The sequence below is a fragment of the Microcaecilia unicolor genome, chromosome 2 (assembly GCF_901765095.1).
Source record: "Microcaecilia unicolor chromosome 2, aMicUni1.1, whole genome shotgun sequence".
In the NCBI taxonomy this organism is placed as follows: Eukaryota; Metazoa; Chordata; class Amphibia; order Gymnophiona; family Siphonopidae; genus Microcaecilia; species Microcaecilia unicolor.
The window spans coordinates 627,375,295-627,399,767 of record NC_044032.1 but is presented as its reverse complement, the minus strand read 5'-3'; the positions used below and the strand labels follow the sequence as shown (position 1 = coordinate 627,399,767).

The 24,473-nt window shown below is 43.6% G+C and overlaps 1 protein-coding gene across 8 annotated transcripts in view; it reads left to right on the top strand.

The window, feature by feature from the left end:
* IL15 (interleukin 15) overlaps window positions 1–24,473 on the top strand; it is a 322,051-nt gene that overhangs the window by 224,563 nt on the left and 73,015 nt on the right. For 6 of the 8 annotated variants that reach the window (XM_030191693.1, XM_030191697.1, XM_030191691.1 and 3 more), the window contains one exon: window positions 2,838–3,077. In XM_030191693.1, the coding sequence (XP_030047553.1) occupies window positions 2,838–3,059 (222 nt within the window). In that variant the 3' untranslated portion in view covers window positions 3,060–3,077. Of the gene's footprint in view, window positions 1–2,837; window positions 3,089–3,741; window positions 3,760–24,473 lie in introns of those variants that run through there. The other 2 variants (XM_030191695.1, XM_030191692.1) reach the window with 2 other exon arrangements.

Below are 24,473 nucleotides of genomic sequence, written 5' to 3'. Positions count from 1 at the left end.
CATTTTCCAACCCTCATAACGCAGAACAAGTGATTTCTTCTGCATCCCAACCTCCAGACTCTGGCGTTGAGAGCTTAGAATTTGCTTCCTTGCATCTACTAGAGGGTGTCTCCAGGGTTTTGCTGGCTTTCAGGAAAGATTCCACAAAGAGGTGTAATTCTTTTAAATAGAGGAGATTCGCGATCTGGTGTGAGGGCACGGCCCCTAGATTCTCTCTCTTGTCCATCACAGGCCCTGTTCTAATACTTTCTACACCTCTCTGAGTCTGGTCTTAAGACCAACTCTGTAAGGGTCACTTCAGTGCGATTAGTGCTTATCATCACCGTGTGGAAGGTAAGCCCATTGCTGGACAGCCTCTAGTTGTTCACTTTATGAGAGGTTGGCTTTTGACAAAGTCCCCTGTCAGACCTCCACCAGTGTCATGGGACTTCAACCTCATCCTCACCAATCTGATGAAAGCGACATTTGAGCCACTTGATTCCTGTTCACTGAAGTACTTGACCTGGAAAGTCTTTTTTCTGGTAGCAGTTACTTCAGCTCATAGAGTCAGTGAACTTCAGGCCTTAGTAGCAGATCCGCCTTGCATGAAATTTCATCATAACAGCGTAGTTCTCCATATGCACCCTAAATTCCTACTTAAGGTTGTTTTGGAGTTCCATCGGAATCAATCAATCGTTCTTCCAACATTTTTTTTCCCAAACCACATCCCAATCCTGTTGAAAGCACACTGCACACCTTGGACTGTGAGTATTGGCCTTTTACCTGGAGCGGACTAGGCCCCACAGACAGTCATCCAGCTTTTTGTTTCTTTTGATCCCAACAGGATGGGGGGGGGGGTCACCATCGGAAAACACACCATCTCCAATTGGCTGGCAGATTGCATTTCTTTTACTCATGCCCAAGCTGAGATCAGTCTGTATTGAAGAGATTTGCAGGGCTGCAATGTGGTCTTCAGTCAACACTTCCACATCTCACTATTGCCTTGAGCAAGATGCCAAGCACGATGACCGGTTTGAACAGACAGCGGTGCAGAATTTGTTTGGGGTCTAGAATCCAACTCCACCCTCACCCCCGGCCCATTTTGTTCTGTTCCAGGCTGCACTCTCACACAGGTTGTATATAGTTTAAGGTTAATTTGAATTAGAACACGCTGTTGCAAGTTCCTGTTGTCCTACTGTTGTTGTTTTCGGTGAGCCTGATAGCTAGGGATTCCCACATGTGAGAATCATTAGGTCTGCTTGTCCTCGGGGAAAGTGAAAATACTTACCTGTAGCGGATATTCTCCTAGGACAACAGGCCATAGAGTCTCACATACCCTCCCACCTCTCCTTGGAGTTGTCTTGTATAGCTTTTCGAAATTACTGCTGGTCCCGCACTCACACAGCGAGTGGGAAGGCACTCACACATGCATGATGGGATGATGCCACAAGCTCTTAGAGATATAATGCTATAAAAGCGTCCTCACCAGGTGACTTGGATGACATCACCATCATATGAGAATCAATGGCCTGCTGTCCTCGAAGAAAACCTAATTGACTTACCCCCAGATTCTATATATGGTGCCCAAAGTAGCATGCCCAACTTTGGGTGCATTTTTGAGATGCGTTCACAAATAAATTGGATAATAAGCTCTGAACCATTGATAATTAGGAGCTAAGAACCAATTATTGATGTTAATTGGCCCACATTAAAATTTGTGCACACATCTGGCTGCACACTATTCTATAAGGCACTACGCCTAACTCCCATGGTGCGTATCTCAAAAGGGAGCATGGCCATGGGCTTGTCAGGGGTGTTCCGAAAAGTTGAATGCAGAATTACAGAATACTGCCTAACAAACTTGGGTGCCAACATTTACACTAGGTTTCAGCAGGTGTAAGTCCAGCACCCAAATGTTAGGCGCAGGATTCATGCACAGAGTGGCCTAGTGGTTAGGGTGGTGGACTTTGGTCCTGGGGAGCTGAAGAACTGAGTTCAATTCCCACTTCAGGCACAGGCAGCTCCTTGTGACTCTGGGCAAGTCACTTAACCCTCCATTGCCCCATGTAAGCCGCATTGAGCCTGCAATGAGTGGGAAAGCGCAGGGTACAAATGTAACAAAAATAAATAGATACTATTGGAGATTCTACATGGAATGTTGCTACTATTGGAGATTCTAGATGGAATGCCACTAGCAATATTCCATGTAGAAGGCTGCGCAGGCTTCTGTTTCTGTGAGTCTGATGTCCTGACACAGACTCACAGAAGCAGAAGCCTGCGCGGCCACATTGGTGATCTGCAAGGGCCGACTTCTACATGGAATGTTGCTAGTGGAATAGTAGCAACAGTGGAGGAGTGGTTAGGGTGGTGGACTTTGGTCCTGGGGAACTGAGTTCAATTCCCACTTCAGGCACAGGCAGCTCCTTGTGACTCTGGGTAAGTCACTTAACCCTCCATTGCCCCATGTAAGCCCATTGAGCCTGCCATGAGTGGGAAAGCGCGGGGTACAAATGTAACAAAAAAAAAGGCTCTATGTTATTCTATATAAGGCACACACCCTTTATGGAATAGTGCTTAGCGCTGTTTTTTTTTTCGGTGCTGTTTATTGAATTTCCTCCTTAAAGCTCATTAATTTATAAGTTAACTTATGCTAAAATCAATTTAGCATGCACTAATTTTCCCAAGGCATGCTTGCAAAGTGGATGAGCACTAACAAATGCGCCTCCCTAGTCTAGGTTCTCATGTTTGTATACAGTGCTGTACACATGTAGTTGCACTATAGTAATAATAGTATTAACTCCGATCTTGCATGCACCATTTTTGATGTTTGCATTTTTTTTCAACTCTTCATTCCACAGGATGTGCCAAAAGGGTGCAAACAGTGTGAACAATTTCAAGAAGAGAACTTTACAACCTTTATGGAACGTTTCACACAACTTGTCCAACGATTCAATATGGAAAAGCGCGACTTTCGAACAAAGTCTCCCAGTCGGACAGCTAGTGCACTCATTCGCACTGAGAACTCAAAGTCTGCTGCTCCTGATCCTGAGAAGACAATATCTCAGAACACTTCAAACTGAATTTTAACTTTCAATAGAGTAAGTTATGCGGGGAAAGAAAAACAACCCACAGAGCGGGTGACTTTCAAACTGTTCACTGCCCATTTCAATGCTGTTTCTTTATTTATTGCATGAAATGTTTTTTTTTATTTATATGTAAATCAGTATAATTCAAAATGTATTAGATACATGTTTTCTTTTTCTGTTCATACGCATAAATATTTTGTATACCAAACAGAAAATATATCTTTGCATATGTGGAAAGTATTTCTCTTTTTCTAAAAGACAAGACAGGATGCTTATGGCTTAATATTAAACATTTTTCTGTGGAACCCTGTGTAGTGAGGTGAAAACTAGTTCCAGATATTCAAAATAAGATGATCAAATTCTAGTTTTACTCCGTTACGTGCAGGGACTTGAAGTGTTCAAGTGTTGCTTTTCTGCATGCAGTGGGGTAAAACCTGAGCTTGATCAATCTGTCCTGAAAAATGGTGCCACTTCAGGACCCTATCTGTATAACAGTGAATTTCCTGGAAGCCAATAAGTTGCAAGATCCGAGACAACATGGATTTACCAAAGGGAAATCGTGCCAAACGAACCTCATTGAATTCTTTGATTGGGTGACAGGAGAATTGAATCAGGGATGAGCTATGGACATAATCTACTTAGATTTCAGCAAAGCTTTTGACACGGTTCCCCACAGGAGGCTCTTAAATAAACTGGATGGGCTGAAGATAGGACCCGAAGTGGTGAACTGGATTAGGAACTGGTTGACGGACAGACGCCAGAGGGTGGTGGTGAATGGAATTCGCTCGGAGGAGCGAAAGGTGAGTAGTGGAGTGCCTGAAGGATCGGTGCTGGGGCCGATTCTGTTCAATATATTTGTGAGTGACATTGCCGAAGAGTTAGAAGGTAAAGTTTGCCTATTTGCGGATGATACTAAGATCTGTAACAGAGTGGACACCCCGGAGGGAGTGGAAAACATGAAAAAGGACCTACGGAAGCTAGAAGAATGGTCTAAGGTTTGGCAATTAAAATTCAATGCAAAGAAATGCAAAGTGATGCACTTAGGGAGTAGAAATCCACGAGAGATGTATGTGTTAGGCGGGGAGAGTCTGATAGGTACGGATGGGGAGAGGGATCTTGGGGTGATAGTATCTGAGGATTTGAAGGCGACGAAACAGTGTGACAAGGCGGTGGCCCTAGCTAGAAGGTTGTTAGGCTGTATAGAGAGAGGTGTGACCAGCAGAAGAAAGGGGGTGTTGATGCCCCTGTATAAGTCGTTGGTGAGGCCCCACCTGGAGTATTGTGTTCAATTCTGGAGGCCGTATCTTGTTAAGGATGTAAAAGAATTGAAGCGGTGCAAAGAAAAGCTACGAGGATGGTATGGGATTTGCGTTACAAGACGTATGAGGAGAGACTTGTGGACCTGAACATGTACACTCTGGAGGAAAGGAGAAACAGGGGTGATATGATACAGACGTTCAAATATTTGAAAGGTATTAATCTGCAAACGAACCTTTTCCGGAGATGCGAAGGCAGTAGAACGAGAGGACATGAAATGAGATTGAAGGGGGCAGACTCAAGAAAAATGTCAGGAAGTATTATTTTCACGGAGAGAGTGGTGAATGCTTGGAATGCCCTCCCGCGGGAGGTGGTGGAAACGAAAACGGTAACGGAATTCAAACATGCGTGGGATAAACATAAAGGAATTCTGCTCAGAAGGAATGGATCCTAAGGAGCTTAGACGAGATTGGGTGGCAAAGCCGGTGGCGGGAGACGGAGATGGTGCTGGGCAGACTTATACGGTCTGCGCCAGAGCCGATGTTGGGAGGCAGGACTGGTGGTTTGGAGGTGGGGATAGTGCTGGGCAGACTTATACGGTCTGTGCCAGAACCGGTGGTGGGAGGCGGGGCAGACTTATACGGTCTGTGCCCGGAAAAGGACAGGTACAAATCAAGGTAAGGTATACACAAAAAGTAGCACATGTGAGTTTATCTTGTTGGGCAGACTGGATGGACCGCGCAGGTCTTTTTCTGCCGTCATCTACTATGTTACTATGTAACTGGTTTCAGATTTTCAGGACAGGCTAATTTGGTCTTGAATTTACTCCACTGTCTGTATGGAGTTAAGAACATGGTGCTCATTTTCAAAGCACATAGACTTACAAAGGTACATAGTAGCATATGTAACGTTGTAAGTCTATCTGCTTTGAAAATAAGCCTTGTGATGTGTATTGCTTAGTCAGATCAAAGGTACATCAAGCCAACTATCCTGACAGTGACCAATTCAGGTCAGAAGTACATGGCAGGAGGGCTGGAAACCAGGGCAATTGCCCTGGGCCCCCACACCATAGGAGCTCCAAACATTGCAAGGTGAAGGCAGCATAGCTAGAGGGACTTTGGAGCCTCCTCCCCAGTGTTTTCCTTGGGACCCTGCGCATTCCCTACTGGCCTTGCCAAGAAGAATTCAAATGAGTAGATTGATGTCCTTTTCAGTCACTACTAAGAATACCGTGACTTTTCCAATCCTGTCTGGCTAATAATGGTTTATGGACTTTCCTCCAGGATCTTGTCTAAACCCTTTTAAGACCAAGTTATGCTAAGTGCCTTGACCATGTCTTCCAGCATCAAATTCTACAGTTTGAATGTGCATTTTCTCTAATTTGTTTTGAATCTATAATTTATTAGTTTTTTGGTACTATTTGACAGAGAGCAGGATAAAGGATACACATTATCCCCTTCAACGTCTAAGCAGCTTGTAGATGCAAGGATAAATCATTTGAAGTTTTGAAGTGCCTGTATGCAAATACTAGAAACCTAAAAAATAAGATGGGAGAGTTACAATATATAGCACTAAATTTGTTAGATATAATAGGCATCTCAGAGACTTGGTGGAAAGAGAAGAACCAATGAGACACTATCCAGCTTATTTTCGAAGGAGAAGGGCACCCATCCTCCGACACAAATCGGGAGATGGGCGTCCTTCTCCTAAGGGCGGCCAAATCGGCATAATTGAAAGCCGATTTTGGCCGCCCTCAACTGCAGTCTGTTGCAGGAGCGGCCAAAGCTTAAGGGGGTGTGTCGGAGGCATAGCGAAGGCGGGACTGGGGCGTGGTTAACACATAGGCGCACTCGGCCGATAATGGAAAAAAGAAGGGCGGCCCTGATGAGCATTAGGCAGGTTTTACTTGATCCATTTATTTTCAGGACCAAGCCTAATAAAGGTGCCCAAACTGACCAGATGACCACCGGAGGGAATTGGGGATGACCTCCCCATACTCCCTCAGTGGTCACCAACCCCGTCCCACCCTAAAAAAAAAAATTTAAAAAATTTTTCCAGCCTCTATGCCAGCCTCAAATGTCATTCCCAGCTCCATCACAGCACTATGCAGGTCCCTGGAGCAGTTTTAGTGGTTGCAGTGCACTTCAGCCAGGCGGACCCAGGCCCATCCTCCCCTACCTGTGGTAAATGTGAGCCCTCCAAAACCCACCCGAAACCCACTGTACCCACATGTAGGTGCCCCCCTTCACCCATAAGGGCTACGGTAGTGGTGTACAGTTGTGGGGAGTGGGTTTTGGGGGGGATTTGTGGGGCTCAGCAACCAAGGGAAGGGAGCTATGCACCTGGGAGCAATTAATGAAGTCCACTGCAATGCCCCCTAGGGTGCCCGGTTGGTGTCCTGGCATGTGAGGTGGGCCAGTGCACTACGAATGCTGACCCCTACCATGACCAAATGCCTTGGATTTGGGCATTTTTGAGATGGGTGCTCTCAGTTTCCATTATTGGCAAAAAACGAGTTCGCCCATCTCTAATGTCGACCTAAATGTTGGGATTTGGGTGGCCCGGACCGTATTATCTAAAACGAAAGATGGGCGCCCATCTTTGTCGATAATACGGTCGGTTCCACCCCTTCCCTAGTTCACGCTTAGAGATAGTTGCCCCTAGAGATGGCTGCCCATGGTCGATTATGCCCCTCCACGTTAACAGGGTACAAATTGTATCACAACGATAAAGAGGATCAAATTGGAGGGGGGGATGTGCTATATGTTAAAGAGAGAATTGAGTTAAATAAAATAAACATTCCACATGAAACAGATAGCAGTGTGGAGTTATTATAGATAGAAATCTCATATGTGAAGGGAAGGAGTATGCTTGTAGGGCTGTACTACCATCAGCCGGAACAGAATGAATAGATGGATGAAGAAATTTACAGAGATTAGGAAACCTGGCAAATTGGGCAACACTACAATACTGGGTGATTTCAATTACCCCAATATTGACTGGATAAATGTTACATCAGGGAGTGTCAGGGAGATAACATTTCTAGATGTAATAAACAACTACTTCTTGGAGCAACTGGTCCAGGAACCGACAAGAGGGGGAGCCATTTTGGATCTGGTCTTTGGTGGCATGCACGGCATAGTGCGGTGTTGGTTCCCTGGGAAACAGTGATCATAATATGGCCAAGTTTGAGCTACTATCTGAGATGAACCCACAAAGGAAATCTACTGTAGCTGCATTTAATTTTTGAAAGGGCGACTATAATAAAATGAGGAGCATGGTTAAAAAGAACCTAAAAGGATTGGCTGCTAAGGTTTGGACACTAAATCAGGCATGGACGTTATTCAAAAATACCATCTTTGAAGCCCAGATCAGATGCATTCCATGTATTTGCAAAGGTGGAAAGAAGAGAAAACGACAGCCACCATGGTTAAAAGGTGAAGTAAAACAGGCTATTACAGCCAAAAGATTGTCCTTCAAAGAATGGAAAAAGGACCCAAATGAAGAAAATAAGGCACAACATAAGTACTGGCAAGTCAGATGCAAAGCATTAATAAAGAAGGCTAAAAGAGAACATGAAGAGAAAGTTGCCACACAGACTAAAAATCAGAGTAACAACTTTTTCAGAAGCAGAAAGCCTGCGAGGGAATCCACTGGACCGTTAGATCAGGAAGGAGCAAAAGGGGCACTCATGGAGGACAAGGCCATAGCGCAGAAACTGAATGAATTATTTGCTTCTGCCTTTATGGAACAAGATGTAAGAGATCTGCCTGTACTGGAAATGGTTTTCAAGGGTGATGATGTGGAGGAAAGGAAAGAAATCTCGGTGAACCTGGAAGATGTACTGAGCCAAATTGACAAATTAAAGAGTAGTAAATCATCTAGACCAGATGGCATACATCCAAGGGTACTGAAAGAATTCAAGCATGAAATTGCTGATCTGCTGTTAGTAATATGTAACCTGTCATTAAAATTGTCCATAGTACCTAAAGATTGGAGGGTGGCCAATGTGACGCTGATTTTTTAAAAGGGTTCCGAGGTTATCCATGAAATTACAGGCCAGTAAGCCTGACGTCAGTGCTGGGCAAAATAGTGAAAACTAGTACAAAGAATAAAATTACGGAACACATGGACAAACATGGTTTAATGGGACAGAGTCAGCATGGGTTCAGCCAAGTGAAGTCTTGCCTCACCAGTTTGCTTCATTTCTTTGAAGACGTTAATAAATATGTGGATATAGATGAGCTGGTTGATATAGAGGGGCATAATCGAAAGGGGCGCCCAGGTTTTCCTGAGGACATCCTCGCAGGACGTCCCCCGTGAAGGGGCGGGGAAACCCGTATTATCGAAACAGGATGGGCGTCCATCTTTCATTTAGATAATACGGTCAGGGACGCCCAAATTGTGAAATTTAGGTCAACCTTAGAGATGGTCATCCTTAGAGATGGTCGTCCCCGATTTTCGGCGATAATGGAAACCGAGGACGCCCATCTCAGAAACGACCAAATCCAAGCCATTTGGTCGTGGGAGGAGCCAGCATTCGTAGTGCACTGGTCCTCCTCACATGCCAGGACACCAACCGGGCACCCTAGGGGGCACTGCAGTGGACTTTAGAAATTGCTCCCATGTGCCTTGTGTGCTGAGCCCCCCAAAACCCACTCCCCACAACTGTACACCACTACCATAGCCCTAGGGGGGGAAGGGGGCACCTACATGTGGGTACAGTGGGTTTATGGTGGGTTTTGAAGGGCTCACATTTACCACCACAAGTGTAACAGGTAGGGGAGGATGGGCCTGGGTCCGCCTGTCTGAAGTGCACTGCACCCACTAAAACTGCTCCAGGGACCTGCATACTGCTGTGATGGAGCTAAAAAATATTTTAAAAGCTTTTTTAGGGTGGGAGGGGGGTAGTGACCACTGGGGGAGTAAGGGGAGGTCATCCCCGATTCCCTCCGGTGGTCATCTGTTCAGTTCGGGCACCATTTTGAGGCTTGGTCATAAGAAAAAATGGACCAAATAAAGTCGCCCAAGTGCTCATCAGGGACACCCTTCTTTTTTCCATTTTCGGTCGAGGATGCCCATGTGTTAGGCATGCCCCAATCCCACCCTTCACTATGCTTCCGACACGTCCCCGTGAACTTTGGTTGTCCCCGCGACGGAAAGCAGTTGAGGACACCCAAAATCGGCTTTTGATTATGCCGATTTGGGCGACCCTGTGAGAAAGACGCCCACCTCCTGATTTGTGTCGAAAGATGGGTGCCCTTCGCTTTCGAAAATGAGCCTGAATGTGTATCTAGATTTTCAGAAAGCTTTTGATAAAAGTTCCTCATGAAAGACTGCTAAGAAAATTAGAGTCATGGGATGAGAGGCAAGGTACTGGTGTGGTTTAGGAATTGGTTATTTTACAGAAAACAGAGGGTAGGGTTAAATGGTCATTTCTCTCAATGGAGGAGGGTGAACAGTGGAGTGCCACAGGGATCAGTACTGGGACTGGTGCTATTTAACATATTTATAAATGATATGGAAATTGGAACGACGAGTGAGGTGATTAAATTTGACACAAAACTATTCAAGGTTGTTATAACACGTGTACTGTGGAATATTGCAGGAAGACCTTAGGAAATTGGAAGACTGGGCATCCAAATGGCAGTTGAAATTTAATGTGGAGAATGCAAGGTGCTACACATTGGAAAGAATAAACCGAATCATAGTTACCTACTACTTACTACTACTACTACTTAACATTTCTAAAGTGCTACTAGGGTTACGCAGCGCTGTACAATTTAACATAGAAGGACAGTCCATGCTCAAAGAGCTTACAATGATGCTAGTGTCCACTTTGGGGGCCAGCACTCAAGAAAAAGATCTAGGTGTCATAGATAATATGCTGAAATCTTCTGCTCAATGTGCGGCCAAAAAAGCAAACAGGATGCTAGGAATTATTAGGGAAGGGATGGTGAATAAGACAGAAAATACTATAATGCCTCTGTATCGCTCCATGGTGCGGCCGCACCTTGAGTATTGCATTCAGTTCTGGTCACCATATCTCAAAAAAGATATAGCAGAATTAGAAAAGGTTTAAAGAAGAGCAACTAAAATGATCAAGGGGACGGAACTCCTCTCATATGAGAAAAGGCTAAAGAGGTTAGGGCTCTTCAACTTGGAAAAGAGACAGATGAGGGAAGATATGATTGAGGTCTACAAAATCCTGAGTGGTGTAGAATGAGTAGAAGTAAATCAATTTTGTACTCGTTTCAAAACTACAAAGACTAGGGGACACTCAAGGAAGTTACATGGAAATACTTTTAAAACAAATAGGAGGAAATATTTTTTCACTCAACTAATAGTTAAGCTCTGGAACGCTTTGCTAGAGGATGTGGTAACAGTGGTTAGCATTTCTGGGTTTGAAAAAGGTTTGGACAAGTTCCTGGAGGAAAAGTCCATGGTGTGCTATCGAGACAGACATGAGGAAGCAACTTCTTGCCCTGAGATTTTGTAGCTTGGAATGCTGCCAGGATTCGGGTTTCTGCCAGGTACTTGTGACCTGGCTTGGCCACTGTTGGAAACAGGGTATTGGGCTAGATGGACCATTGATCTGACCCAGTATGGCTACTCTTATGTTCTTAGGGTAAACAACTGTTCCCTATTACCCTTTATCCAAGATTGTACAGACATCGATCATATCCCTGCTTGTGCTTTTTCAAAAATCAAAATACAAGTCATTACAGATAAGGACCAAAGTTATCTGATTTAAAAGGGGGTGTGGCTGGGGCGTTCAAGAGCTGACAAAAAAAATGATTATCCTGTTTCGTGGCAATAATCAACCACTGACAGGGGCAGACTGAGCATATGGGCAACCTTACAGTGCCCAATGGCCCAGGACAGTGGAGGGGCCCTGTACTTCCCTCCCATGTGCCTGACATCCCTCTCTCCCAGGTCCGTGCCCGGGATGCCCCCTCTCTCTCCCCCTCCCGTGCACCTGTCTCCGAATCCTCCCTTTCCTCCATGCAGGCAGGGACATCAATAGCTACAATGGCCATCTGCCACTGATGCCGGAACTTCTCTCTGCAGCAGCCTGCCCCCATTTCTGAGATAACTTTCTTCTTCAGCAAGGGCAGGCTGCATCAGAGGGAAGTTCCTGCATCAGTGGCCAGATAAAAGGAAAGGTCAGTGGCACAGGCAGCTTAAAGGCAGGGGGAAGAGGCAGCAGGATTGGGGGGGGGCAATGATCCTTATTGCCTGGGGGCCTAGATCACTATCAGTCCATCCCTGGCACTGAGGAGGCAATTCTATAAAGAGGATGCCAAGAAAATACACAAATGAGCAGAATACCACCACCAACGTTCTAATGTGGGACTGCCTGTGTCCGTGGCTCCTGGAGTTGCTGAGCTAGGCTCTGTAGCCAGGATGACGTCACTCGCAGCTGATTCTAAAGCAAGGGGAGCAGTAGGGAAACATGCGAAGCCTGGGAATCAGCTGTCAGTGCGCCGCACCCTGCCACTTCGGAGCAAGTGGCAGGGAGCAGCACATAAAAAAACCTACAAGCACGGGAGCAAAAAGAACAATCCCCATCGGCGCATCACCCAAGCCCCCCGTGGCTGGAGGGGGCAGGGGAGAGGAGGGTTGCTGGACATGGGTGGCTGCAGGGAGGGCAAGGGGAGGGTCGGTGGACATGTGTGGCTGCAGGGGGGGCAAGGGGAGGGTCGGTGGACATAAGTGGCTGCAGGGGGGGCAAGGGGAGGGGAGGGTCAGTGGACATGGGTGGGGGCAGGGGGAGAGGAGGGTCAGTGGACATGGGTGGCTGCAGGGGGGGCAGGGGGACAGGAGGGTCGCTGGACAAGGGTGGCTGGAGGGAGAAGAGGGTGAGGGCACACACACGCACACTCACACTCATTCACTCTCCAGCTTATAATCGAACGAGAATAACGCCCAAGTTCCGACCTAAATCGGGAGATGGGCGTTCTTCTCACAAAAACAAATAAAGCGGTATAATCGAAAGCCGAACTTTGGACGCTTTCAACTGCACTCCGTCGCGGATGCGGACAAAGTTGACGGGGGCGTATCAAAGGCGTGTCGAAGGCGGAACTGGGGCATGGTTATCGGGCGAACAGAGATGGGCGCCCTTCGCCGATAATGGAACAGTTTTGAGCTAGAATTTAGGACACTTTTCCTGGACCCTGTTTTTTGACGAATAAGGCCCCCAAAAGTGCCCTAAATGACCAGATGACCCCCAGAGGGAGTCGGGGATGACCTCCCCTGACTCCCCCAGTGGTCACTAACCCCCTCCCACCACAACAAATGATGTTTCACAACTTTTTACTTTCACCCTCAAATGTCATACCCTCCTCCCAAGCAGCAGTATGCAGGTCCCTGGAGCAGTTGTTAGGGGGTGCAGTGGACGTCAGGCAGGTGGACCCAGGCCCATCCCCCCCCTACCTGTTACAATTGTGCTGCTTAATGCTACTAGTCGTCCAACCCCCCTCAAAACCCACTGTACCCACATGTAGGTGCCCCCCTTCACCTCTTAGGGCTATAGTAATGATGTAGACTTGTGGGCAGTGGGTTTTGAGGGGGATTTGGGGGGCTCAACACCCAAGGGAAGGGTGCTATGCACCTGGGAGCTCTTTTACCTTTTATTTGGTTTTTGTAAAAGTGCCCCCTAGGGTGCCCGGTTGGTGTCCTGGCATGTGAGGGGGACCAGTGCACTATGAATCCTGGCCCCTCCCACGAACAAATGCCTTGGATTTATTCGTTTTTGAGCTGGGCGATTTCATATTCCATTATCGCTGAAAAGCAAAAACGCCCAGCTCACACCTTGACGAATAAAACATGGGCGTCTTTTTCTTTTAAAAAATACGATCCGCCCCGCCCCTTCACGGACCCGTTCTCGGAGATAAACGCCCATGGAGATAGGCGTTTCTGTTCCATTATGCCCCTCTCTGTCTATCACATACACTGTCTCTGACACACTCTCTGTCTATCACACGCTCCATCTCTCACACACACTCTCTCTCAAACATACACTCAGAGGAAAACCTTGCTAGCGCCCGTTTCATTTCTGACAGAAACGGGCCTTTTTTTTACTAGTGTGTATAATATGTGTGCAAATGCCAATATTCCAGCTACATGCTATTTGATCCACCCAGACTCCACCCACCTTCAAACTATATGCGATTGCATTCAGGTGCCATCTTATCAAATAGTATGTAGCTGGAATATTGGCATTTGCACACTTATTTTTTTTAGCAATTCAGGTACAAGCATTTACACCAGCTCACTGATGCCTGCTTTCTTTTATTTATTTATTTATTTATTTATTTATTTATAATGGCATTTGTATCCCGCATTATCCAGAGAATTCTGGTTCAATGTGGCTTACAATGGTAGATGGTTATAAGGTCACAGAGATGGCAGTGCCATGAGTAGATGGTTGAAAGTTTGTAGAGATGTAAGTTCCTTTAGGTGATATTACAGATAAGGTGACACTTTATAAAGAAAATCATACAGGAAAAGATGAAGTATACAAAGGAAGACTTCATCGAGGATGATAATAATGATTGGACTCGATGGGCTGATGATGATTGGGGCGCAGTGGTGAAGGGTGACATATCTAGGCCATGGGTAGGTATGTTCAGTGTGTATGATCATTATGGTGCACTGTGTAGTTACTAGCCTTTGTCCTTCTCAAGATAGAATTTTCGGAACAGGAAGGTCTTGAGTTGCTTGCAGAAGTTTATGTAGGTGCTCAGTGATCTGATGGTTTTGGGTAAAAACGTCCACCATTTGGTGCTTTGATATGGAACGCTCCCTGTGTATACCGATTTCTAAATGAGTTTTTGACATTTAGGGTAATGGAGTGTTAGGAAGTTTCTAACTCCAGTTTTTTGTGTTTCTTGGTGGTAGATTGATCAGATTGGTCATGTGTACTGGTGTGTCACTGCAGGTTATGTGGTAAAGTGTGGTATATAGTTTGAAAGATATTCATGCTTTGTTTGGGAGCCAATGTAGAGACTTGAGTAGTGGACTGGCTCTATCACAGTATGGTTTCCCAAAAGTTAGTCATGCAGCTGTGTTCTAGACTGTTTGCCATCTTCTCAGGACTTGATCTTTGCATCTGGCACATTGGAGCCGACTCTGTGGGTGCTGTGGGTGCTTGAGCACCCCCAATATTGGAAAAATTCCTTGTATGTGTCCAGGGAGGGAATGTTTCCATTGGACTTAGCACCCCCAATAATTTTGAAAAGTTGGCTCCTATGATCTGGCATATAATCTATTGCAGTAGTCTATGTGCGAGAGTACTGTTGATTGTACTAGCATGTGGAACACCATTCTGGGGAAATAACTCTTGATCCTCCTTAGTTTCCACATTGCTTGGAACATCTTGAATATCACATTTGTGGCTTGGGGTTCAAAAGTGAGTTAGTGATCGATGACAACTCCCAGAAACTTCAGGTTGTCTGAGAGGGGGTAAGTAGTTCTGTCTATGGTGATGTTGCAGTAGGTGACGTGGTTATGTGGGGCTGTGATGACTAGGAATTCTGTTTTGTCTCTATTCAGTTTGAGCTTGAATGCTGAGGCCCATGCTTCCATGGTATTTAATCCTATTGTGATCCATTATGTTATTCAATTCATTGTCAAAGGGTATGTATATTATCACATCATTGGCATAGATGAATGGGTTTAGGTCATATCTATCTAGCAGTCTGGCCAATGGTGTCATCATGACGTTGAACAGTATAGGTGAGATGGAAGAGCCGTGGATACTCCGCAGATGGCTTTTTGTGATGTTAAAATCATGTTTTTCATTTTAACTTGATATGACCTGGTGGTCAGGAAGCTTTCGAACCATTTGAGGACTATTTCTCCTATCCCAATCTCATCCAGAATTCATAGTAAGATTTGATGGTCTACCATGTCGAATGCTGAAGATATGTCAAATTGTAGGATTAGGATCTTTTTTCTCCTATTAACTTCTTTCCTAAAGTTGGCAATGAGTGTAGTTAAGACCATTTCAATGTTATATTGTGGTCTTAAGCCTGATTGGGAGTTGTGGAGTGTTGAGACCTTGGACAGAAATTTCATGAGTTGCTTGGCAACTATTCTTTCCATGAGTTTGGCTATGACGGGTATGGGCGCTAACGGTCTGTAGTTTTCAATATCACTTTTGTTTAGTTTTGCATTTCTGGTTTGGGTGTCACAAAGTCGGTGGTTTCTTTCAGTGTCAGCCATTGGTCATCATACATTCTTGTTCAGAATTGTTCACTGTCGATTCTACCACGTGTTTCATAGGTCTTGGTTGGTGTCTCAGTATGTGTCGAAATTTCTCTCCATTTGAGAGTCAGGGTTAGCCTGTAGTGGTCAAACCACTATACTTCTTCCCATGTGATGACTCTAATTTGAAGAGGTGTGCTTCTGTGAATCTGCAGGCTATCAGATCCAGAGCATGTACTTTGACATGTGTTGCTATACATACATAGTAGATGATGGCAGAAAAAGACCTGCACGGTCCATCTAGTCTGCCCAACAAGATAAACTCATATGTGCTACTTCTTGTGTATACCTTACCTTGATTTGTATCTGCCATTTTCAGGACACAGACCGTAGAAGTCTTGCCCAGAACTAGCCCCACCACCCAAACACCAGCCCCACCTCCCAATCTCGGCTAAGCTTCTGAGGATCCATTCCTTCTGCACAGGATTCCTTTGTGTTTATCCCATGCATGCTTGAATTCCGTTACCATTTTCAACTCCACCACCTCCCGCGGGAGGGCATTCCAAGTATCTACCACTCTCTTCGTGAAAAAATACTTCCTGACATTTTTCTTGAGTCTGCCCCCCTTCACTCTCATATCATGTCCTCTCATTCTACCGCCCTCCCATCTCCGGAAAAGGTTCATTTGCGGATTAATACCTTTCAAATATTTAAACGTCTGTATCATATCACCCCTGTTTCTCCTTTCCTCCAGGGTATACATGTTCAGGTCCGCAAGCCTCTCCTCATACGTCTTGTAACGCAAATCCCATACCATTCTCGTAGCTTTTCTTTGCACCGCTTCCATTTTTTTACATCCTTAGCAAGGTACAGCCTCCAGAACTGAACACAATACTCCAGGTGGGGCCTCATCAACGACTTATACAGGGGCATCAACACCTCTTTTCTTCTGCTGGTCACACTTCTCTCTATACAGCCTAGCAACCTTCTGGCTACAGCCTTGCTATAGTGGGTGGATATTGGAAGTCCCATTATAGTAAGAAGTTATGGCAGTCTTTGGTATCCTCATCACTTGGGTCGTCGAGGTGCAGGTTTAAATCACCGTTTAACATCACATTAGGGTAGGTCACACACATGTTGGAGATGAAATCCAAGAGGTCTTATTGCACTGTTTGCCATCTCCCAGGAGGTTGGTAAAATAGGACACAGCAGAGTTGGCCTTCCAGGGATTCATCCTGTATTTTGTAGGCTTGTATCTCTAGGTGGGGGCATTGAGCATTGATACTTGTTCTGCTTTAAAAAAGCAGTACAGGTATAGAATATACTCCAGGTCGGCGCCTTCTTGGTATCTAAAAATAGGTTCCCTTTATAGAATTGCCCTTCAACATGTCTAACTTATTCATGAAAGTGATACTGCAGAAATAACAGGTGTAAAGTTAAATCCATATATCATCTGTTTATCATTTTCTGTGGTTTTTCAACAGTATCTAAACAGACAGTACTGCAGAAAATCTGCCTAAAATTCAACAGATAAGATATATAACTAATTTTATGGTGTTGGTCTGTTGCAGAAGGTTGTCTTCAGGATTTCTAACTGGCTCCAGATCTTCATGACAGGTTGATACAGTCCTGTTTTTACTCCCCAGATGTATGGATTTGTAGTTCTGGTATCCCTATTGATTCCTTAGTAAAAGTAGGATGATAGGTCTGTGCATGCTGTGGGGTAGAAACAGGACTGGATTAGCTTGTCCTGAAAATCTAAAGTCCTTTGGAAACTCTAGCAGAAAATAACTTTTTATTTGCCAAATAGCAAATGTTGTAAAAGCAAGTATATATGAAAGATTAAGGGATGAAGTTATCAACATGGGCTACCATTAAGATGTGTTATTGTACTGTTAACCCCAGTTATTAGTAACTAGGTCTCATTATATAAAATGAAACCTGTGTTAAAATACATGAGTTAGTGGTAAAATAACGTGTCTTAGTGGTAGTCCACGTTGATAAATCCCCCCCACCCCTTAGTGTGAAGTGTTTCAGTCTCTGGTAACCAGAGCCAATATTGTGATGTCATAATGCCTCATTCCACCAATGCCTCAGAAGTCAACCTCATCAGTGATGTCACAATGGCTTGATTGCCCTGTACTTGGCTCACTTTTATTACATACAGAAGTAATTTCAATTTGTAGAGACATTTCTTTTTCTTTAATTGTGGGGGGGAGGAGGAGGCGGCAAGTTATCAATGTGGGCAACCATTAAGATGTATTATTTTACTGTTAACCCCAGTTATTAGTAACTATGTCTCATTGCATAAAATGGGACCTGTGCTAAAATAGCATGAGTTAATGGTAAAATAACATATCTAAAAGGTAGCCCAAGTTAACTACGCCCCTAAACAAAGGTAGTGAATACAGTATGAGGAATCACTGTAGATACTCCATTTATACCTTTCTCTCGATGCACTAGCGTTCCCATAAAATTATTCCACAAGATACTCAGGCTATTTAACTGGCTTCTGACCAGTTAAATAGCCTTAAGCCAGCTAAGCACTAATAGTCAGCACCAGATAGCTGGCTATCTCGGTTGAATATTAGCACTTAATGGTTAGCCTGGTCACCAGCTATGTCGCTCGACATAACCAATTAGTGCCAATATTCATTGGCTGACCAGCTAAGTTTAGCAGCCAAATAGACCTGCATAAATAGGAGGTCTATCCTTGGCCGCTATAACTTAGCCGGGCAGCCAATGAATATCGGCTTAACCAGCTATGTGCATAGAGGCCAATAAAAACCAGAAATTCAGGGGAGAAAATCCAAGATGGCAACGAAGCAGGTTGTGTGAGATGAACGCTCTCTTCAATACTCTAAAAATATACCTTTTTCTTTGGAATGAGCATGCCGAAGAGGAAGGGTAAAGCTCAAGGGAACCCCCTCCAGAAGCTAATAGCCCCCTCATCGGGACAGACTTCAATCTCAACATTTTTGGTTTCGACCCCGAGCACGGGCGTTTCCGCTACGGGGGCAAGGAAGAGCCCCGTTCAGGAGAGCGATTTGTCGCTCAGCCCATTTGGACCAGCTACCCCTCCACTACCGCAACCAGACGGAATTAAAGTACCGAGTACTGGTGCAGATACCGACTCGAAGGGGCAGCGGATCTCGTCAGTGGAAGCGGCAGTTGAGATCTTCTCTGAGGATATTCCTCTGTCGTTTGTGGAGGGTGATCAGCGACTTCCAGGAATGGCATCGGAGGAGGCAACTGTGAAAGGGATTCAAACTGTTGGTTTGCAAGAGGAAATTTCCCTGTGTGCCTCGGTGATTCAGCCACTTGTGAGACCCCAGGAAATATCACTGGAATCTATCTGGACTGTTCTTGAATCCTTGCATAAGGTTTGTGTCATTAAATAATGCTACTCAAGTAAGAAATGTAAAATAAAAGATTGAAGGTGTCTTAACTAAACAGACTATTTTGGAAACAGACATGGTTAAAATACAAGAGCAGCTAGCCCAAATATCAGGAGATCGATTAGTATTGTAACGGAAAATAGAAACTCTAGAGAACATGACAAGAAATTTAAATCTTCGTATATTAAATTTTCCACAATCTCAATATGTTACTCCAAGAGATATGTTTTTTAAATTCTTAAAAGAGAACCTTAAATATTTAGATCAGAAATTAGAAATTATTTAGAAGTAAAATCAAAGCAACAAGATGTTAACGTACAACAAAAAGTTCCAATACAACAGGATATTTCAACAGAAACACTGGATATTACGGACTTTCTGGAACAATCTAAAGAGGAAATTAAAACTAGAGCAACCTTGATCGTTTCATTTGTATTTCTCCAAGAAAAAAGAGGCCTTACTAAGGCTTTATTTTAAAAATATTCATCCTGAATTTATGGGGAGCAAAGTTTCAATTTTCCCAGATATTTCCAAATGGACTCAACAGAGGAAGAAGAAGTTTCTTGAAATGAAACAAGAATCTATTGGGTTAAAATGCTCGTTTTCAATTGAGATTTCCTTGCAAATGCTTATGATTCTTCAAAGACAAAAGATATGGGGTTTTTTTAACCAGATCAGTTACGTAATTTTTTAAATATGCAAGGTAATAAGGAGGAGAATCAGATGTGAAGCTGTTTAATTTGATAGGGGTAATCTCCTGCTTTTTTTTTCTTTGTTAAAATTAAGCTTCTTAGACCAACTTCCTTTGGTATAGTATTGGATTTATCATTTTTTCTTGTCTCTGTTAACTAATACTTTGTTATTATATTGGGTTTTTTTCTCTGGAGAATATTGCTTAAGAATTGGTGTATTCAATCAAAGGTTGTTACATCTTTGTATTAGATGAAAATTTATAAAGAAATAAAATAAAATAAAAAATTGAATTTCCTGGGTCACCGTCAACCACGGGAGGCAGCCCGGCGTACTCCCATGGTCTGAATATCGGCCCCATTGAATTTATTTCCAGCAATGCTTAAATATATTTAGTCCTGCTTGAATCTAGAGAAAGGTTGGAGCAGGACACTGCTATTGTGCAATTCACATATCTTTCTGTGAGAGTAATCATAACACTTTTTCAAATTATGTGCATTTTTTGTAACTTTGCTCTGCTCTGTTGAATAGCAGATTATAAATAATGCAGGTTTAGATTTGAAATTTAAAACTTTTTTTTTACACTTGAAGAAAAATTGGAAAGGTAATTGCAGTGTAATTTGTTCCCTAAGTTGTGAGATTAAAGGAATTCTGTCCCTATTTTGAAGGCTCTTGGTGCTTTCTTTTGCTGTAAAGACCTAGCCACAGACACCAAGGGCTGGATTCTATAAATCTCGCTCAAACGTGGGCACCGGAAAAAAAATCGGTGCTAAGCTCAATTCTAAAAAAGGGTGTACACCGTCTATAGAATTGCTCTTAGTACCGATTCCCCTACCCAAACTTTAAGCACCAGGCTTATGCCTGCTGAAACCTGGTGTAAATGCTGACACCCAAGTTGGGTGCATTGACACAGTATTCTATAACTATACATGCAACTTTTTGGAATGCCCCTGGCATGCCCCATTTGAGATACGTGCCATGGGAGTTAGGCACACGCAAATTCCAATGGGTGCCAAATAACTTCAATAATTGGTTAGCGCCCAATTATTGATGGTTATGAGCTTGTTACTCAATTAATTTGTATGTGCATATTATTTATTTATTTTTTTGCATTTATATCCCACATTTTCCCACCTCTTTGCAGGCTGAATGTGGCTTACAAATACCGTAGTGGCGATCGCCATTTCCGGAATAAGAAATACAGAGTAATGCATATCAGGAGCATACCCAAACTTGTGCACCACATATAGAATCTGGGGCAAATGTATCATGTGTACTCATCTCTGGGGTCACCCTCAGCCCCCTCAATTGGAGGGACTGGATATAAACTATTATGAATCTGAGCTACTGAGGTGCTGCCTTAATGTTCACTATCAGAACCTTGCACAGTCACCAGGTTGGTAAATGTTAACCTTGACTATAACATGAATAACTGAAGAAAAATATGAAAGTAGGACATATAAAATATATAACAGGTAATATATAAATTCTGTAATCCTCTTCCTAGTTTAGTAGTTTATAACCGCTGTCATCAATCTATCAAATAAGTAAACTGAACCAGGGAGTATTTATGAGGGTTGAAGCAACCTCAATGGTGCACCTCTTTTTTTGATATATATACCTGTGGCTTAGCCTACATCAACTGGGGGCATTCACTTTCATCACAAGCTCAGTCCCTCCTTCTGATTTTGAATTTTATGTTGTACAGGTTTTCACGTTCAATTTTTTCTTTTTTTCTTTTTATCCTTTTAACTTTATCCCGTACTTAACTTATCTAGGTTAGCTGTTCACTGCAATCCAGAAAGCCACGGCTGACTACGGCCACAGTTTCGATCCTTCTTCAGGGTCCGTGGCACATCATTATCACTGCTCTAGCGACCTGAATTCCGTTGCTGCACAAGGTTGCAGCAACGGAACTTATTTGATAGATAACCTTGTGCAGCAACGGAATTCAGGTCGCTAGAGCAGTGATAATGATGTGCCACGGACCCTGAAGAAGGATCGAAACTGTGGCCGTAGTCAGCCGTGGCTTTCTGGATTGCAGTGAACAGCTAACCTAGATAAGTTAAGTACGGGATAAAGTTAAAAGGATAAAAAGAAAAAATTGAATGTGAAAACCCGTACAACATAAAATTCAAAATCAGAAGGAGAAGGAGGGACTGAGCTTGTGATGAAAGTGAATGCCCCCAGTTGATGTAGGCTGAGCCACAAGTATATATATAAAAAAAAAGGGGTGCACCGTTGAGGCTTCTTCAACCTTCATAAATCCTCCCTGGTTCAGTTTTACTTATTGATAGATTGATGTCAGCTGTTATAAACTACTAACTAGGAAGGGGATTACAGAATTTATATATTACTTGGTGTAGAAGCATCTTCTTCAGCTCTGAGTATTAGTTAATAGAAATATATAACAGGGCAATAATTTGATGGGATCTAGAAGCAAGTCTTAAAGTCTAAGGAACCAATATTGAAAGTAATTTAAACAACCAGAAATGGCTTCTGGCCATTTAAATTGTGTGTCTGGGGCTCACCGGATATTGTCATTGAGAGTGTTTTAAATGTAACTAGTTAGTGTACTTAAGTAAAAGTTTTGCCACTTTCACTTGTAAAGAAGTACAGGATAACATTTACTTTTACTTTTACCAAAGTGATAATTTCACCAATTTTTACTACTTTTACTCATTTACATCTGATGCTTGCAGTTGAAAGTAAAAAGTAAAACCAGAAGTGAGATGTAAATGAGGATTCCTCAGTAAACCAAATGAAACAGCAAAACCCAGAACAGGAAATTACTATTGCAAACCTCGCCACACAAACAGTGGATCATCTCCTCTTAAATTTTGTGTTCAGTGAACACAGCCTATAAGAAAAGTAGAGTTGTCTGCGTTTGTTGAACTGGGCCAAACAGAGCAGTGAGGAGTTGGGGTAACTTTAAAAGCGGAGATGAAGCCGGTTGCAATTCTTGGTAAACAGACATATGTCTCTACCACAACAGACTGCTCATCATTCCATCGGCAATTTTACATTGGGGTGACTGTCCACTTGATTGATAAGAGTTTTTAGAGAGGAAGTTTGCTGGTCTGGCCTTAAGACTGAAGGTTTCCACACATTTGATATTCTTGCATCAGTTCTCAAAGTTATTCAAACAGAGTTTGCCATCAAACAATGCTAGAACAATAACAACAGACAATGATTCCAACTTTGTGAAAGTCTTCTCTGTAATTGGACAACCTGACAGTGATAAAGATGACGATGCAAGTGATGAGTTAGGCAGCACTACTTCTAATGCAGGTGATGACGACAATAATGATGATAAAGTATTCCTTGCTCTACAGACGTTAAGTGTTTCAGAGATTCCCTCGATCACATCCTGCAGACCAGAAGACATCAGTACTATTGCAGCCCGGCCTGATTTGAAGGAACCTTTTATCAGACTGTACAATCCACTTTCTGCTAGTGCGGTTGTTGAACCTTTTTAGCTGTGATGGATTAATCACTCACAAGTGCGCTCACATGAGTGAAAGTCATTTTCAAAAATGTAGTTTTACTAAAAGCCAAGTGGATTAAATTGTAGAGCAATAACGTTGTTGGGTTAAAAATGTTAACAATATAACTACATTCATTATAGTTGTGGTGCTTTACTTTTTACTCAAAAAGTATTGCGTAAAGCAATAACTTTTTTACTTTCATTTAAGTAAATTTTTTACTGTCCTCTTCATTGTGCTTCTACTTAAGTATTAAAATATACATTTATTTTTACTTTTTTTAAGTACTTTGACCTAGCACTTTGAACAACACTGGTCAATGATACTTAATAGGATAGTGCCACTGAAAATGCCAAGTTAGTACATAAGCCCAAACCGGCTACTTTGTGGGTGATCCGGGGAGCAGATGAGTCAGCACTTAGCTGGTTAGGATAACCGCATAAATAGGACCCCATAAAACACAGTTCTATCTTTATATGGACATGAAATGAGATTGAAGGGGGGCAGACTCAAGAAAAATGTCAGGAAGTATTTCTTCACGGAGAGAATGGTGGATGCTTGGAATGCCCTCCCGCGGGAGGTGGTGGAGATGAAAACGGTAACGGAATTCAAATATGCGTGGGATAAACATAAAGGAATCCTGTTCAGAAGGAATGGATCCTCAGGAGCTTAACCGAGATTGGATAGCAGAGACGGTAGTGGGAGGCGGGGCTGGAGGTTGGGAGGCGGGGATAGTGCAGGGCAGACTTATACGGTCTGTGCCAGAGCCAGTGGTGGGAGGCGGGACTGGAGGTTGGGAGGCAGGGATAGTGCTGGGCAGACATACAGTCTGTGCCAGAGCCGGTGGTTGGAAGGCAGGGCTGGTGGTTGGGAGGTGTGGATAGTGCTGGGCAGACTTATACGGTCTGTGCCAGAGCCGGTGGTTGGGAGGAGGGACAGGTGGTTGGGAGGCGGGGATAGTGCTGGGCAGACTTATACGGTCTGTGCCCTGAAGAGCACAGGTACAAATCAAAGTAGGGTATACACAAAAAGTAGCACACACGAGTTGTCTTGTTGGGCAGACTGGATGGACCTTGCAGGTCTTTTTCTGCCGTCATCTACTTAACCAGCTAGGTTTTATCTGGCTGCGTATACTCGGATATTCAATGCCAGTGCCCGGACATGGCTCATCATGGAATATCTGGCAAGAAAGCCAGTGGTGCTCGGCAAAACGCTGACCTTCATGGACTGAATATTGAACCCTAAGCAACAGAGTAAAGAAAAAAAAACCAAAAATTAATATTTGGAGCGTGCAGTTAGTGTTGCCTGCTGCTTTAAATAAAAATGGTATTTGAAAATGGAAAATAAAATGAGAAAAAGTTCAGAGG